At 28.8% G+C, this 18,545-nt stretch overlaps 1 protein-coding gene across 1 annotated transcript; it reads left to right on the plus strand.

The window, feature by feature from the left end:
* Positions 1–1,952: 1,952 nt before the first annotated feature.
* On the plus strand, positions 1,953–2,939 carry LOC133815821 (uncharacterized). The gene is made up of 2 exons (XM_062248612.1): positions 1,953–2,140; positions 2,300–2,939. The coding sequence occupies exons 1-2, from the start codon at positions 1,957–1,959 to the stop codon at positions 2,503–2,505; spliced, it is 390 nt and encodes a 129-aa protein (XP_062104596.1). The 5' UTR covers positions 1,953–1,956; the 3' UTR covers positions 2,506–2,939.
* Positions 2,940–18,545: the final 15,606 nt, after the last annotated feature.

An 18,545-nucleotide genomic window follows, 5' to 3' on the forward strand; every position in this document is an offset into this window, starting at 1 on the left:
TTTTAGCTATATAGTACTTTCCGGATAAGCAATATATTAATTTGACGAATTAAAAAATTAATTAGTATAATATATTAATAATTGACTAACATATTGTAATTAATTTATATATATTAAATTAAGTACATTTAGGTCTTATCTTGTTTGGCACAATGAATGCATGGATAAATGATAATTTTTAATTGGGTAAATACGTATTTGATATCGTGTTAGTAATTTATGTTTTCAATAATATTTATTTGATAGCTCATAATTTGAATTCGTACACATATTTTAGTATACTAGTCACTCAAATTTGGCAATAAATTTTATGTAATTAAGTAATTATCATTACCACCAAATTACCTTTAATTATATGGTTTTAAATTTAAATTTAATTATTTAATTACATATAATTGATGACAGTTTTGTCATATTGATAAAATTTGAGTCAAGGTACTAAAGCGTATTTTAATAAAACATAGGGTACCAAATGAGTATTATTAAGACATAAAGTACCAAATTTGTATTTTGATAAAACACAAGATATCAAATGAGTTTTTTTACCCTTTTTAATTAAGAGTATATGTTTAATTTTAATTTGTCAATCACATAATATTTTAATAAAAATAATACATTTGGTAAACTAATTATATGTATAGAACTAGGATGTTATATAATAATTATTATTATTTTTAAATGTGAGTCATGATTGTTTTATTAATATAAACATTATAGATTTGAATTGGATAGAACTGGATACTTTTTATCATGAGAGATTTTGTTATAAAATTGGAGAGATGAGAATATTAAAAAAAAATATTCTAACAATCTAAATAATACTATAAGTGTGAGATAACTTAATTCTATTGAAAATTTTGGATAATTTTTATCCTATCACATCAACCATTTTCATGTATTTCAATAGTAAAAATAGAAAATCAACTCTGTATCCAACTTGTTTCTCCTATTTTATTGTTGGCAAATAATCACCCCATTCATACTTTTTTTTTCTTATTATATTTTTTATTGTTAACACTAAAATTAAAGAGCTATAAAAACAAAATATTTTCTATTACTATATAGTACTTAGTATAGTATGAAGTAATTGTTTATTATTCACATTATTTTGGGATTAGCTCAAGTGGTTGAAATGTGAGTGTGCGAGTAAGTAAGAGCAATAATATATTGCACCTTTTGTCGCCGCACAAATCCCACCGTTCGTACTTATAAATTCTAAACATATTTTCATGGCATATGATCAAATTAAGAAAAAACCAAAGAATAAGATTACATCACAAAAACTTATCGCAACTTTTTATATAAATGATCTTATATATTAGACATACATAATTAACTTTGTGCTGTGTGGTCCATATAGCCGGCGGAACTAAATGATTGATGATTTCAAGTGAGGAAAGTGCCATAAACAGTTGAAAGAAGCTAGAAAAACCTTTGATGCAATTCGTTGCATCTGTCCATTTTTATAGGTTTTCATTTAATTAGTCAGGTCTACCAATCCAAAATTGAATGAGTAGAAAGGGTCTTATCAATTCAAAAATAAATAAATAAAAATTCAAGGTACACATGTCACTGACAAAAACAAATAATGAAATATTTCAAGATCATCTCGACCACGTCGTGACATGGAAAATAGCCTTTTCCTTTTTTGAAATAAATTTTATGTACTAAGAAAGATACAAAAAGAAACCCCAAATGATATTTATTCAATAAACAAATATTAATGATATATTTTTTCTTCTTTTTAGAGATTTCCGCGTTATATGCCTTTATGATGTTATATTGAAATTAATTAATACTTTCCAATATCACAGTCTTAGGTAAATTATATTCCTATTTTGAATTGATTGATATATACCTAATTAACTCTATCTTATCATGATGATTATCATCAGAGTACTAGATATTGCTGCATAGTTTGAACAAATATACATATATAATATATGTATATATATTATGAATTCAAACACACTCTATTTAAGTAGCAAACATAATAAACTTGGGATAATTTTAAGTGGGTGTGGAGAAAAATTGAGATTTATGAAAATAAGAGTGGTACTTAAGTTGATGATAATGATTTTTCTCTTAGTCTTCCGATACCAGACATTAGTATCTGGAGCAAGAACTACTCATTTTTCAGGTAAGAATAATTAATTTTACTCTTTCTTTATAATATTTGAGCTCAAATTTAATCAACTACGTACCTTTGTGTCTTTCTCTTAAAAAAAAAATTGACTTGGAAATTAAATGTGCTATATATGTATTGATATTAGTTTAATATATAATTAATTTACAACAGGTTATCATAACATGAAGTTATTATTATTAGAAGATGAGGATGGTGATGATCATCATCATCAACAACAGCAGAAAGTGGCAGTAGTACAAGGAAGAAGATCATCATCATCACATGATGAGGTGGCACTGCCGCCGCCTTGGTGGTGGTCGGAGGATTATACGGCTCCCCACCGGCGGCGACCTGTGCATAATGGTTTACAACACTGAATATTTATATATGTGTTGGTGTGGACCTTTATAGCTTCTGCTTCATCTAGCTAGCTAGCTAGCTATTAATTCCAACTATTAATTCTATATATACTATATATATACTGTTATTGTAACTTTCTGCTTTGTTAATTTGTCCTTTAATTTTTTGAGATTTGGATGTTGTTTCTTTTATATATATATATATATATATTTATATATATTGTATGTAATTTCTATTATCTAGGCTTGGTGGGGATTTTTTTTTTGTTTGTTTCCAGTTCAACAAAGTATTTATATAAATATATATTAATTTTAAGTTAGAAATTCTACTTCTCTACATATATATTGTACAACACTGTGGATTTACATATATTTATTATATAAATATTTGTTTGATCAGTCTGTGTTGATACATATAAATATATATTAATGCAATAACCTCTGATTTTCAAGGAGTTTAGTAGTACTTTTGACTAACAACATGACGAGGAAAGACTACTAGGATAAGGATTGGAGTTCCAGCTTAAAATTAATTGTTGTTAAGTGGAGTAATTATTTCTTTTATAAGGATATTGTTGCTCCAATATATTTTCCATGTGATATTTTTTTCATTTCTAATAAATCTCTCACGTTTTGGCCTGAAAGTGTGGAAATTAACGATCTTAGCAGGACCGAACGTGAATATTTGATAGAATGTCAAAAGGCCGACTCATGAAATTTGTGAGAATATAAGACATCACAAGACTAATCAGAAAATTTGTGGTTATACACGTCGTCCAAAATATATTATAAAATTCAACATACATTAGAAAGGTTTAAAACCGAGGTTAAGAGTGGAGTGCAACAACAATCGACCAGCTTTTGATGCCATATTACAATTTAAATGAAGAAATGTTACTAGGACTAGGGTAGAGTTTCATCTTAAAATCAATTAGTGTTAAGTAGATTAACTATTTCTTTTATAAAAATATTGTGGTTGGATATATTTTACATGTAAAACTTTTTTCACATATCTAATAATATATATTATGCATGATTTCTCAAGCTAACTTAAAATGGTCAAATAGATTGGGAAAAGTATAATTTTCGCTAATTAAATGGGGCTACAGAAGTAATCCTTTGATCAGCTTTCCTGTAATAATTCACCAAGCTTGATTATTGTATATTTATATTATAGGTATATAATATATGATTTTGGCGGAAAATATTGCATTACTTTTGTTCAATTTGAATTTGGAAGCTTTAGCATAAAGTACTATAATTAATGGATTAATTAATAAACTCTCGATCAATCCAAGAAAGAAAGATATTATTATATATTTTGAAGTAATGATTACATAATTACTTTCCCAACTTATATATATATATATATTAATTATTTCCATGCATTTCATTGTATATATATAAAGTAACTAAGACTATTGCACATGTCATCAGCATATACACTATTGCAAAGATCTTTAATTAATCAACATTGTAGATTTTCTTGGGTAGCTAACCTAGTTATTAGTCATATATCCAATTTGACCCACAACTGCCGAAAGAGGAAAAGAACATATAAATAATCACTACCTTTGCCTCTTTAGACGAGTAGGTTTCGCATACAATTATATATAACAATATTATATACACGACTCTCACTACAAAAAAAACGTTCTATACCGATAACATTTTACCGAATACAAATTCTCGGTATAGATCATTTAGACACCCGCTTTCTTTACGCGGTTTTTTTTTATTTTAGTTTGTGTACCGAGGACCTTATACCGAGAACTTATTCTCGGTATAGGGTCTTTACCAAGAACGTGTACTCGGTATAGATAATTTAGACTCCCGCCTTTTTTACGCGGTTATTTCATTTTAGTTTGTGTACCGAGGACCCTATACCGAGAACATGTTCTCGGTATAGGGTCTTTATAATCTTCATCTTCTCCAAACAGAGAGCTCATTCTCTCTGAAACGGAAAAATCAGAGCTCCGTTTTCTCCGCCCCCCTTTTCTATTTTTCTGGATTTCGGCCCCCACAAGCTTTGGTTTTGGTCAAAGCTTCCCTTCCAAAGAAGATTTAAGTTGCTATAAGGTCTATTAAGGTAATTATTTACATATATTTCAGTTTTTTTTTGTATAAATTTTTCAATTTTTTTTCAGTTTTGGTTTTTTGTAATGAGATTTTTGTGGTATTATTTTCAGGTTTTGCATTGTTTACCAGCAGTTTTAGAGGTATTTCACATTTTCTTTGTAATTTTTTGGTTTTATTTATATTTTTTGCATAAATATATTTAGGGTTTTATTTATAATTTGTTTAATATTGTTAATATATTGTTATTTGTTATATTATATATATAATTTCTGATTATGTAATTAAAATAGGTAAGAATAATAATTTGTGATGAAAATTAGTTAAAAATTTAGTGATATCCAATTTAGAGGAAATAATATATTATGTGGTATTTTAGTAAAATACATATATAGTTTTAGGATTTAGTTAGTTTAATCATATGATAAATAATTAATTTATTAGTATGAAAATTTATTAATTTAATAATTTATTTTTTAGGTATATAATTTGACTTTTAGTTATAAAAATATGTTTATATGAAAATTTAATATTTGATTGTTTGTTTTTTAGATTGGGTTAAATAATTTTAGTTTTAGATTATTAGATTTGGTTAATAAATTTTGATTATTAGAGTGAGTTTTGTTTATTTAATTTGAATTTTGTTGTTGTTGTTAATTTTTTTATTCTTAGTGTTGATGAATATTGATGCTTTGTTTTTGTTGTTAATTTTTAGTAGAATTATGATATTTTAAATAGAAAATTGAATAATTAATAAAATTTAGAGTAATAATTATAAATTATATAGTCATTTACAATGTATTTGTATTGCTTTGTGTATGTTCTGCGACTGGATATTTTTTTATGTGTTATTTGCAGGTTTTTAAATTTTGGGATATATGAAAATACAGCCGTTATGCTGCCCAATTTTTTTTAGAATTAAAAATACTCAATAAAATTTATAATTTAAGAAATAGTGAATTGATAAGTTGTATAATATATTTTTAATCATGATTAAATCAAATTAACAATAACATTATGCAACCAAATTTTAATAAAAATAAACATTAATCCTGAAATTTTATTTAAATAAGTAATAAATCTTAAAGTAATTCTAACGATTTATTCATTTTATATATATATATTTATGAAATTGTATAATGATATTTTGTAATTTTTGTTTGAAGGTTGGGTATTCGGTTTTTGTTGGACTAAAGAGATTGCTAGCAAGATATTGAAGGCATTGGTAAGTTTTTTTTTTAATTTTTCTGTATTTTTTTAATTTTTTTTCAATTTTTGAATAATAATGTTTTTTTATATAAATAATATAATATTAATTTTAATAAAAATCTGAAATTATTATATTAGATAGAATGTATTTATTTTTAGGTTTTCAAAATAAGTATTAGTAAAAATGATATTAGGAATTAGAAAATTGTTATATGATTAATTAGTATTTTTTTTTAAATAAATTCTATGTTGTTTTGGTGAATTTTATGTGTATTAAACATATTAGTAAACATATTTAATATTTTTTTAGAATTGTAAAATTTAGAGATATTGTGAATATTAGTAGAAGTACTCAATAAAATTTCTAATTTAATAAATAGTGAATTGATAAGTAAAATAATATATTTTAAAATTAAGATTAAAAAAAATTAAAATTAACATTATGCAACTAAATTTTAATAAAAATAAAAATGAATTAAATAATTTAAGTAATAATTAAATCCTAAAGTAATTAAATAAATTTTAAACAAATCTTAGAAATTTTGTTTAAATTAATAAAACTATTCAATAAAGCATAAGTAAAATATGTAATTTAATAAATACTAAATTAATATGTCAAATTTAAATAATTTTATGTTAATTCTCATTTTATGTTATATATCATATTTACTAATAAATGTTTGTAAATTAGGATGATTTGTTTGATATTGAGCGTACTAGATATGGAGAATGGCATATGCCTCGGATCTTGAGAGACATTGATATTTCGTGTGCTAAAAAGTATTCTGACTGGAAGTACGATATTAAAGAGCATTTAACGATTAATGGGCCACAAAATCGTTATGGTGGTTGCACGGATACGCAGTGGCAAAAAGCAATTGAATTTTTCCGACGCCCAGAAATTACGGTATTAATTTCTTGCTAAACTTAACTATCTTAATTAAATATATTACTAACGATAACTTTTTGCAGAAACGTTATGTGGTCAACAAGGAAAATAAAAGGAAACTGAAAGAGCTTAGCTATGGAGGTTCTCAGTCAATCCCAGCCCTACGCTATAAAAAGGTTAGTTAATTAATTATTTTTTAGTTTATTTTTCTTATTTACGTTTAATTATTAATTTTATAAAAATATATGTACGTGACAGCGCAATTTAGAGACTGGGCAACTTGAGTCCATCCCGGATAGCTGGATGGATACTCACCATAAACCAGGCACAGGGTGGGTGACAGAGACAGCCAAAAATACTTGGGTACGTTAAGTTTTTTTAAATATTTTTCAAATTTTTAATTGTTTCAAAATTTTAATTACATTATACATTGTATCACAGGAGGAATTGCGTGCATACCGCGACACACAGCAGACACAGGCAACTGATACCGAGAGTTCCACACCAGTTTCGAGTGCGCCTGAAGATGAAGACATATCTTTGGTACAAACTGTCTTCGGAAAACGACGGGGCCACCAGAAAGGATATGGACGTATCCTTAACATAAGGGACCGAACTCCATTTGATTTTCGTCCTTCACAAACTAGAGATGAAGAGTTGTCTGAGATGAGAGAGCGTCTTCGACAGTTAGAGGAGCAAGTCCGGACTCATTGTATCACCCCGGGATCTCAATCTGCCCCACCACCACCCGATGATCCCGATGTTGGAGCACCGACTCAGTAGGACTTATGTATGAATTTTATTACAATTGACTATTACATTATTATGTTTAAGACAATTCTTTATTTTGATTCAACGAACATACTCTTATGTTTTTATTTATATATTTAATATAAGTGTTTTAATTTTATTCTATTTTTTTATATTTAATTCAAAATAAATAAATATAAAAAAATTTGGGGAAAAGTCTATACCGAGGACATTGTCCTCGGTATATACCACTAAGATGTCGGTATATACCAGTACGATGACAAATTGGGGGTGGTTGTACCGAGAACTTTTGCCACTTTCTACCGAGGACATTATCCTCGGTAAAGCGTATACCGAGAACATTTTTAATGTCGTCGGTATAAGTTTTGTTTTACCGACGCGGATGTACCTATAACTTTCTACCGACGACATTGTCTCGGTATAGGTTACACCGAGGACATTTGGGGTTATACCGAGGACATTTGTTCTCAGTATAGGCCCTGTTTTTTGTAGTGTGTGCTATTCATTCCTATACGTTCGCATATAACAATTTTTATATACCTTATTAGAAAAATTAACTACAAGACTAAAACAATGACTACATATAGTTTTGAAGCTTAATGTAATCTTTATTCATAAATTTTAAATACCAGATAGTATTTTAGGGTCTCTTTAGTGAACTGAACACTGACTTTTGTGTAGGGTTTAGAAATACATAAATAAAAATAGTGTTTCTATACTTACATAAGATAAGGGAATTCTTTACTAAGGACGCTACTTTTTGCTCTTACCGATAGTGTCTTCTCTGTTTTTGACACATAGAAAAATTAAATTTGAAATTTGTTTATATGACACTGTACATTGCAGTTATAACAGATATTTTACAAATTTTCAATAAATTCTAAATAATTTACAATGTCAAAAACATAGTTCAAATAGTCAATTGCATGTATGTCTTTTTTCTTATTCGCATGCAATTGACTATTTTGAAATTTTTTTAGATACTATAAATTATTCAAATTTTTCTAAAAATTTAGTAAAATATCTGTTATAACTACAATGTACATTATCATATAATTAAAAAAAAAAAAAAAAGTTATCATTTCTCCGTTAAGAGACACCCAAACCATAGTATAAAAGTGATGCGCTACTATAAAATTTCCCACCGTATATATATATATACTATAAATTAATACATTCTTTGGTCACACAATGCACATGCAGGTACAGTTACTCAACCAGTCATTAATCACTTTGTGTTTGCCTTTTGCTATAATAATTTAATTAATTATAGTTATTAACCAATCTCCTTTATAGCAATACATGGACCCCAACTACTAGTTAGTTGATCAATACCTCATCATATGTAATCTGTTCATCTTCTTTCATAAATAGTTAAGTTTATAACTTTATTCCAAATTTGAACCTTTAATTTGGGTGTGTGTCACTGTCAAATATTTTATAGAAATATTAATATTAGTGTGAGTACATTTACATTTTTTTATGTTATTTTTCTCAATTTTTAGGATTATTATTTTAATTTTAAGAAAGAATAAGAAATTATAAAAAGAAAAAGAAAAATTGAGTGGGGTTCAAATGCCACAGCTATAACGTGGGCGGCTAAGTATTAAACGTCGTATTGTCGTTTCTTATCTTAGCATATTGTTTTCTTTAGGAGTGAATATTTTACTCGCAAAATTTAAAAATCTGCATAACTCGTCCCACCCGAACTCTGAGAACCCGATTTTTCAGAAAACTCGTTCATTTTGTGTCTAATCCGATCCAAACCCGACATGTGTCGAGTCGGGTTCGTGTTCTAAATTTTAACATACATGGGTTCAGGTGACTGAGTGTATTTAAAAAAAATGAAACCCTAATTTCTAATTTTATATAAACTTATGTTTCATGATTATATTTTTTTCAAAAATTTTACCAAGACCCAATTTTTAGAAAAATCAATTGAACCAAACTAATAACAAACTTTAAAAATTAAAAAAATGTAAAAAAATGGTATTTTTGAAAAATTTGTATGAATGCCCATAGCCCAATTGGCCCAGCCAAACCCAACCCGACCAAACTCGAAACCTAAATTTGAACAAAAACCCAAAAAATTCGGACCAGATTCGGTACCACTTTTCTCCACTTGAAACCCGCAAAATCCGAACCCGATGCACCTGAAACCTGAAAATCTGACACGTGTACACCCCTAATTTCCTTTATAGAATATCAGATGTTATAGAAACGAAAAATTGTATAAGTGTGATGTTGTTTATTTATCTTACAACATATAGTTCGCCCATCGCATATTCTGAAATATTATATATAAGATAATATAAAAGTATATAATAATAGTAAAAAAAATTATATATTTATACACACATTATATTTGGAGGTAGAGTGATTTCCTCTTCTTTTAATATTAAATAAAAAAAAACATATTACATACCATAAATTTATTTATACACTCCATTTTTTTTTAAAAAAATTAATTTTTAAACTAAAAAAATATACATTTATTTATAGTTAAACTCTACATATTTTTTAGAGGTCTTGAATAAAAATAAAAATGTGAACTCTTTAAAAAAATTGAAAATAAAGAATTATTAAATGACGAATTAAATCATTCCAAATAAAATAAATAATTAAATAAAAATACAAATATTTGATACAATCTCAAATATACATTTTGAAAAAAAAAAAAAGCTTATATTTTTATTCTAATATATTTTTTTCAATTATAAAAATTTAATTGTATATTTGATACAAATTGTAAAAATTTTAAAATGATATATTTTAAAACTTTAAGAAACAAAATTAATATAATTTATTAATTTGAGGTGTTAATATATATATGGGTTATTATATTTAAACCCAAAATTTTATAAAAGCACCCCATTTATCATAAAAAACAAATTATACTCTGGCCACATTACAATACCTCGCTCTTTATATAAGAGCAACTCTTGCTGAATATTTTATGTATTGTGAACAACACGCTTCAATTATTTATGACGATCCCTCCAAACAAGCACAAGCTTATCGCAAAATGTCTCTTTTATTACGAAGACCATCGGGTCGTGTGTCAAACTTTGTGGAAGCCCTCCCTTCTACTGTAACGCCCTGGCTACCCCAGAACAGTTACGGTGAACGTTGAACCGGAAATTTGACTCATTGCCTGAGTCATTTGGTTAAAAACGTGTTCTAAGTGTTATTAACAGGTTAAGGTGAAAACCAGTAAAAAGGAAATGATATGTTTTATTGATACATAAAACTGTTCATGGGCCCACAAGAACATTTACAAGTTAATTACAACTCAAAAGGTCATTACTGTTCCAAAATTTCAAACCCCGCCGACCTAAGCGGCGACAATAGGGTAAACCCCCTAGTTCCTCTGAGAACTCCTTGGCCGTGGTGGTCAAGCGGCCGCATATGTACACATCACCACCTAAGCTCTCCACTCAAGGCTAGGTGAGCTTTTCTTTTCCTTTACCTGCACCACATAGCACCCATGAGCCAAATCCCAACAAGAAAACATAACATTATATGTAAACATCATCAAATGATTATCATTATAATCACACAGAGCTCATAGCTTTCAAACAGATGAGTGAATATCACTTGAGGTTTTGGTAAACCATACTGAGTGACTGCCAAGCAAGTCACTAATTCAAATGGAAGAGTGGCTGATGGGTAAGCCACTAGCCTTCAACAAATGAGAGACTGATGGGTAAGTCTCTACTATAACAAATGAGTGACTGATGGGTAAGCCACACAAGCGCTTATAATATTCATCGAACTTGAGGTCGGTCCGGCATTAATGCTCTTTGAGTCATTCAATGCAGAAAGTCGATTAGATCTAATCTTTATTGGCTTGCGTTGAACATGCTAAGGCCGTCCTGACTAATGAGTCAGCGCTATGTGACCAGTGCTCAGTACCACTGTCGAACCTGACTAATAAGTCACAGCTTCACAGTTGATACTAGCACCTTTGCCAAATCTGACTAATGAGTCAGTACCATGCACATGTGAGCAACAATTGCTAAGTATTCCACGATCAATTCATGTCCACATTTATACAACCAACATGCCTCATGAATAGTCATGCATGTCACATTTTGGGTGCAGTTTTCTTACCTCTGATTCGAGCTAGAATGAACAAAAGAACGACCTTTGAGAACAGTTTAGCTTTTAATCCTTTAGCGGTTACCTAATCATAACACATTATAGGATACCATCAATAACATGATAATCAATGGTTCTCAAACCATTATCTAGCCTCCAAGAGATCAATCCAAACTAATCCAAGTAGTAGGGACACTCCCGAGGCCTAAAACCATGATCCCGGGGTCAAAACATGCAAATGGGCTCAACCCTGCACATGAGCCGCGGCCCTGGCCCCTTGTGCCGCGGCCCCCAGAAATTCCAGAGGGAAGTGCCGCGGCGCCCAGTAAGCACAAAAACTCCACCTGCTTCTTCAAGGCAGGGCCGCACCCCAAGAACAGGGTCGCGACCCTCAACTCTGAGTCATTCTCAAACGCGTTTTTAACACTCCAAAGCCTCCAAAATCATACCTAAACATTCCCCAATCATCAAAACAAAATTCCCAAGCTTCCCAATGCACCAAAATCCTCAAAACCCAAGGTTCAAACGGATCGAAAACTCAACAATTCACAAAGTCCAATTCAAAGCTTAGAAACTTTAAAAACTCAAAACTTTAAACTTAGATTACCTTCGATTAGGTTGTTTTCTGTCAAATCCTTCGGTCAAGAAGCTTTTAATCTTTCCTAGGATCGCTATGCCTCGATCCTCGCTCGATTCTGACTCCTAGAACTCAAGATTTCTTCAAATATGCTTCGGGTGGCAAAAATGAACTAACGAAGGAGAACGAGAGGTTTTCTAATCGTACGTTCTATCTGACAGCTACTTCAAGCTTAAGTAACCTCAAATAAAACCTAATGCTCGGGGTCCCGAAAATACTCCTAGGGACATTATAGTCAAAACCTCCAGAATTTCACCCTGATCTCAAATATTCCCAATTTATCATCAAATAAACATTCCTATTACCCCAAAATTGACCTCGTTATGACAAAACCGCCAATCCACTATAAATAACCGTCTCATGCCGAATAGCTCAAATATATCTCCATAATAATAGAATCTCATTCACAAATCACATCATGCACCCAAATACACAAATTACCCTCAATGGGCCAAATTATCAAAACATCTAAATGTATCAAATGTGGGCCCACATGCATGCATATATCATCATATTATAATATAATTCACATAAACATGCATATATTCATTTAATGGCGTAATTAAACAATTACGGCCCTCCCAGCCTACTAAACCACCACTAAACCTCATCGGAGAATTCAGGGCATTACATCCACCATGCGGGAGTCCTTGTTCGAATAAAGCCCTTGGCTTGGTATGCTGAGGTAGACAATTCATGCCTTGTCTTTTGAGCAGTAACTGCCCCCTTGAAAGGAAGGAGGCGCAAATCGATTTGGCATATGTCATGTCCAAGCTAAAGAGACTATTTGATTGTTGGAAGATGAGTTTGATTTACATCTTATGTTAGAAGTCAAAATTTAAAAACTCAGCTTGTGCTTCGAAGCATTCCTGTGAATCCATTGCGTTACTTCAATGAATTTCCCGCGTAAGTGCCTTTTCCTACTCCTTAGCATGTCACCAATTAGTTGAATTTCTTTTAGTCGTGCGAACGAGACCCTCGCAAAAGTGGATTCGGTTCCATCCTATACCTCCTATCAAATGGATTTCCTTGCAAATGGTTCTCCTTTTAGTTGCAATGATTTATTTTGTTCAAAGCGAGGCAAGCGATAATTTATTTTACCTTTCTTCACTTTTATATTCTAAATAAATACCTATAATAAAATATTATTTTAACAAAAATTACTCAAAAAAGAAAGAAAAAAATACATAAGAAAATGTAAAAGTAAAATATGTATACATATATTATCTTCAAAGAATATAAAAATGTGAAGGGAAATTTGATAATTTATGCATTATGGGGGGTCGTAAATAAAAAATATGCTATGCTATATACACATGACCATTTTATGTCATTATTCCCCTTGTTTCCAAAAATACCCCTAGCATAATTTGTCATTCACTATTCTCTATCTTTCTCACTTTCTCTACTCCCTCTTCTCTTCCTTCTCCCCCATGGTCGACACCTCCATTACCACCCACTCACCTCCATTTGTTTCTTAGTTTTTCCCTCTATCTGTCTTTTCCCCTCCCCATTTCTTTTCTTTCTTAAGTTATCCATGGATACTCAAAAAAAAAAAAAAAAATTCATGATAATTTTTTATGATTTCGAACTTAAACTTACTAAAAGTTCAATTAAGACACAAATATATGCATTTTGAACAAATAAGAGCATGATTTTTTAACTTTTTTTAACTTTTTACCTCGAAGTACCTCAATGCCCAGCTTGATGGGCCCTAAAAGATCATGATTTTCATAAAAAAACAAAAAAAACAATCTGTCTCGACACACCTCGCTGCCACCTCGACACACCTTGATGGAACTCGATGCAATTCATAGAAAGTGCATAAATTTTCATTGGGTATCCATTTGTGGTGATTTTTTTTTAATTTGGATATTTTTTTTAAATCTACATGTCTCAGATGTGTACACACACATTTGGGAAGTTGAAAGCTTGAAAACACCCCAAAGTTCAAAACAACTACCACTATATTTTCAAAGTTGGGTATGTTTTTAAAGTTTGAACTTCTCAAATGTGTTGTACACATCTCAGACGTGTAGATCACAAAAAAAAATCCCTTATTTATAAAAAATCACATCAAACGAACACCCGAGTGAAAAGTTATGAATTGCATCGAGTTCCATTGAGGTGTGTCGAGGTGGCATCAAGGTGTGTCGATGCGGCATCAAGGTGTGTCGATGCATATGGTTTTTCATGAAAATCATGATTTTCATGATGTATCTCGATGTACCTCGATGCCCAACTAGATGAGCCCTTAAAAATCATGATTTTCATAAAGAAAAAAATCATCTGCCTCGACACGCCTCGATGCCACCTCGACACACATCGATGGAACTCGATGCAATTCATAGAAAGTGCATAACTTTTCACTCAGGTGTCTGTTAGAGATGATTTTTTTAATTTGGGTATTTTTTTAGTTCTACACGTCTGAGATGTTTACACACACATTTGGGAAGTTGAAAGCTTGAAAACACTCCAAAGTTCAAAACAATACCCCTATATTTTCAAAGTTTGGTATGTTTTTAAATTTTGACCTTCCCAAATGTGTGTGTACACATCTCAGACGTGTAGATTACAAAAAAATACCAAAATTAAAAAAAATCACTTCAAACGAACACCCGAGGGAAAATTTATGCATTTTATATGAATTGCATTGAGTGTCATTGAGGTGTGTCAAGGCAGATGATTTTCTTTTTCATGAAAATCATGATTTTTAAGGGCCCATCTAGCTGGACATCAAGGTATATCGTGTTTTTTTACAAATTTTTACGTTTTAGATCTAAAAAATTGTGAAAAAAAACCAAAAAATCATGTACAATCTGTTCGAAATGCATATATTGGTGTCTTAATTGAACTTTTAGTAAGTTTAAGTTCGAAATCATAAAAAGCTATCATGGGTATTTTATTTTTTTTAGTCTTCATGGATACTTTAAGAGAGAAGAAGAAAGATAAAAGAAAAAAACGGAAGAGGATGCCAAAGTTGTGGACCTTTTTTTCAAAGAAATTTGATAGTAATGATGGTTTAGTGGTGGTTGTCGTGACTCTCAAAAGAATCAAATGGTGAACCAAGATAAATAGAGAGAAGAGAGATAGAGGACAGAAAAATGAAAGAGATATATTTGGAATCAAAGTAAATAGTAGCATTATTTTGTAATGTTAATATAAGGTGGCTTTTTTTTAGATATATGAATTCACAATATGGATAAATACTCAAATTTTCTAATGGGAAAGGAAAAAAAGTTAACACAAAATTGAAGAAAGTAAAAAAATAAATAAATAAATTAGTAATATAATTTAAAATGATTATTATTTACAAAAATCATCACCCACATATATTCTCCATTAAATATAATTTGATTTGGCCTACATTTCCCATTTTACCCTTTGTCCAGGTGTAACGGATAAACCCAAGCATAGAGATGATATGTGTATTAATTTTGATGTACCCCCAAAACCATAGCGAATCGCCATCTCATTTGGGTCACCACTCACAGCTATGGATTGATTGGAGACGTAGCTTTAAAAGGTAGGGCCTAACTACACTAAAGCCAAACTCATACATATAATTCACTTCTCTATCTAAATTTGACCCTTTTCACATTAATAAAAGCAATGATTACAAGATTCCACCTTCTCACACATACCTTACCACTTCTCTATTTACAAGTTTCTTGGACTTTTAGGGAGTGATTGGTAGGGGATTCAAAAACAGTTTTATCATTTTCAGATTTTAAAAAATGAAAACAGCAATGAAAACTTGATTGGCACACTTGTTTTAGAAAATAAAAAAAACCATTTTTGAAAACTAAGGGTCTGATTGGTTCGCGATTAGAAAACTGTATTTTTGAAAAGTGGGATTCTGAAATGAAAATCTGAATTTAGTGACTGAAAACATGTTTCTGAAAATGTGATTGGTTTAATGTCAGTAAACTGTTTTTGAGTTTTAAAAAACTAAATCTGTGATTGAGATTAAATTTGAAAATATAACAGAAACTGAATATGTGATTGGTTTAGCTGAAAGTAAAATTTAATTATATTGATAAATTAAAATTTAATAATAGTGCATTAATTAAATTCATAACAATATTGCATTGTCATTAACTTTGATTTTTTTTATATTAAAGTTATATTTTTTTAGGACATGATTGATTAGTGATTTAAAAATTGTATTTTGAAAAAGTATGATTCTGAAAAAATAATCTAGATTTAGTGTCTGAAAATATGTTTATGAAAATGTGATTGAATGTATTGTCCGTTAACTATTTTTTAGTTTTATAAAATTGAATAATTTTTTGGTAGAAAATCTAAAAATTGAATATGTAATATATATAAATTTTATTTTTGGTATAATAATAATTGAAGTGAAAATATTTTTTTATTTATTTGTTGTAATTTTTATTTGATCAATGATTTTTTTAGCAAATATATTGTAAATTAGAATTAAATTATATTCTGTTATATAATTTTATAATTAATTATTTTACTAAATTTATATAGATAAAAATTTTAGAAAATAGATTGACTTGTAAAAATGACAAAAGAAAAAAAATCAAGACTATAAGAAAAATAAAAGAAAATTAGCAAGATTTTTTTTTTTTTAAATAGTAAGATTATACTGAAAATATTAAGGGGCTAATTGGTAGTTAATTCAAAAATATAATTTTAGAAAATTATTTTCAAATCAAATGATTTGAAAATATTGAATTTAAAAATAAATTATAAATTTTTGAGATCTTGAATGGTTGAGTGTTTTTAAAATTTAAAATCTATAGAATAGAAAGAAAACAACAATTTGTTGTTTTCTCTTTTGCTGAATGATTTTAACTTAGTTTTCAAAAATAGTTTTTTTTTATTTTCTAAAACAAGTGTGCCAATCAAGTTTTCATTGCTGTTTTCATTTTAACTTAGGGGCTTTTTCGGTGCACCCAAAAAAGAGCAAATTAATGCACCCTAAGAAGGCACATTAATGCACCCCCTCTTATTTTTTTGTTTTTTGATTATTTTTTATGTAATTTTTTTTAATGTGTTTATTATAGTTATTTAAATCATTTTGCAATGTTTTAGAAAATTATAAATAATTTACCATATAAAAAAAAAAGTTTAAATAGTTTATTACACTCTTAACATTTTTCTTATGCGCGTAGAAAGTAGATTATTTGAACTTTATTTTTAGCACTGTAAATTATTCAAAATTTCTTGAAAATTTATAAGATATTATAAAGGGTTTATACTTTTTTAGACCTTATGTTTTGTTTTATTACTTGTTTGGACACTGTATTTTCTAAAATAGTTCAAATAGACCCTTAAACCCGATTTTGATCAAAGTTTTTTGAACTAAAATCACAAATAATTCATCAAACTAACAACTTAGAACAAAAATACAGTCATTCTGCCTAAAACTGTGTTTTTATACTCAATTTTTAGTTCATCAAAATCAGGTTAAGGGGTCTATTTGAACTATTTTACAAAATACAGAGTCCAAAAAATAATTTATCAAAACACAGGGTCCAAACAGGTAAGAAGTAAAACACAGGTCTAAAAAAGTATAAAACCGTTATAAAAAAAAATTATGATAAAAATTGAAATTTTTTGGAGTGCATCGAAGACCTCTCCTAAAACTTACTATAGATTACATATAATAAGGATAAGGATGACATATTGATTTGAAGTAAAATAGAAATAAAGAATATCAAAGTGTATATTAACCATTCATTTTCCCCTTTTCTTTTGTCCATACATATATGTCAACGTGAAAACCTATAATAAGATTAAAAAGAGTCTCACTCTTAATTTTATACAACTAAATTTTAATAAAAGAGAATTGTAAAGTAATAAAATCCATATGTCATAGAATAGAAAAGAAAATGTCATATGTCAAATAATAAAATTCATAATATTTCTCTCTAATAAATATAAGAACTGAAATACGTTCTATCTTTCACAACAATAATAGGTACATCAATTAGAACGATCACTAATTATTACTACACATGTAGAGTGTGTGATTAAAAGTTCAATTTTTTTTCCAACTGAAGTTTTGACTCATATTTTATGTTGTTATGCATAAAATGATATTATAATGTACAAAATTATTTAAGAGTTATAAAAATATAATTATTATATTAGATGATTTTTGTTTTTCGATAATATTTTACAAAATAATCTTTCGTGTGTAAATTCAATAGACTATTGAGACATGATTTCGAGTACATTTGATATAGTATAGATTCGAGTGTAATCTAGAAACAATGATGGAGCTAGAGGAATTAGGTTGGGCTATATTTTTGTACATTATATTTATGAAAAAAATAATATAAGTATATATATATAAATACATATTAACTTTCTCTGAAATTAAAAAAAAAATTATCTATA

The sequence above is a fragment of the Humulus lupulus genome, chromosome 2 (assembly GCF_963169125.1).
Source record: "Humulus lupulus chromosome 2, drHumLupu1.1, whole genome shotgun sequence".
Classification (NCBI taxonomy): Eukaryota; Viridiplantae; Streptophyta; class Magnoliopsida; order Rosales; family Cannabaceae; genus Humulus; species Humulus lupulus.

Excerpts from the sequence above, each read along its gene's own strand:
- LOC133815821 (XM_062248612.1), top strand. The coding sequence starts at position 1,957 with ATGAATTCAAACACACTCTATTTAAGTAGCAAACATAATAAACTTGGG. Across the intron at positions 2,141-2,299 it reads AAGAACTACTCATTTTTCAG|GTTATCATAACATGAAGTTA; the intron begins GTAAGAATAATT and ends AATTTACAACAG.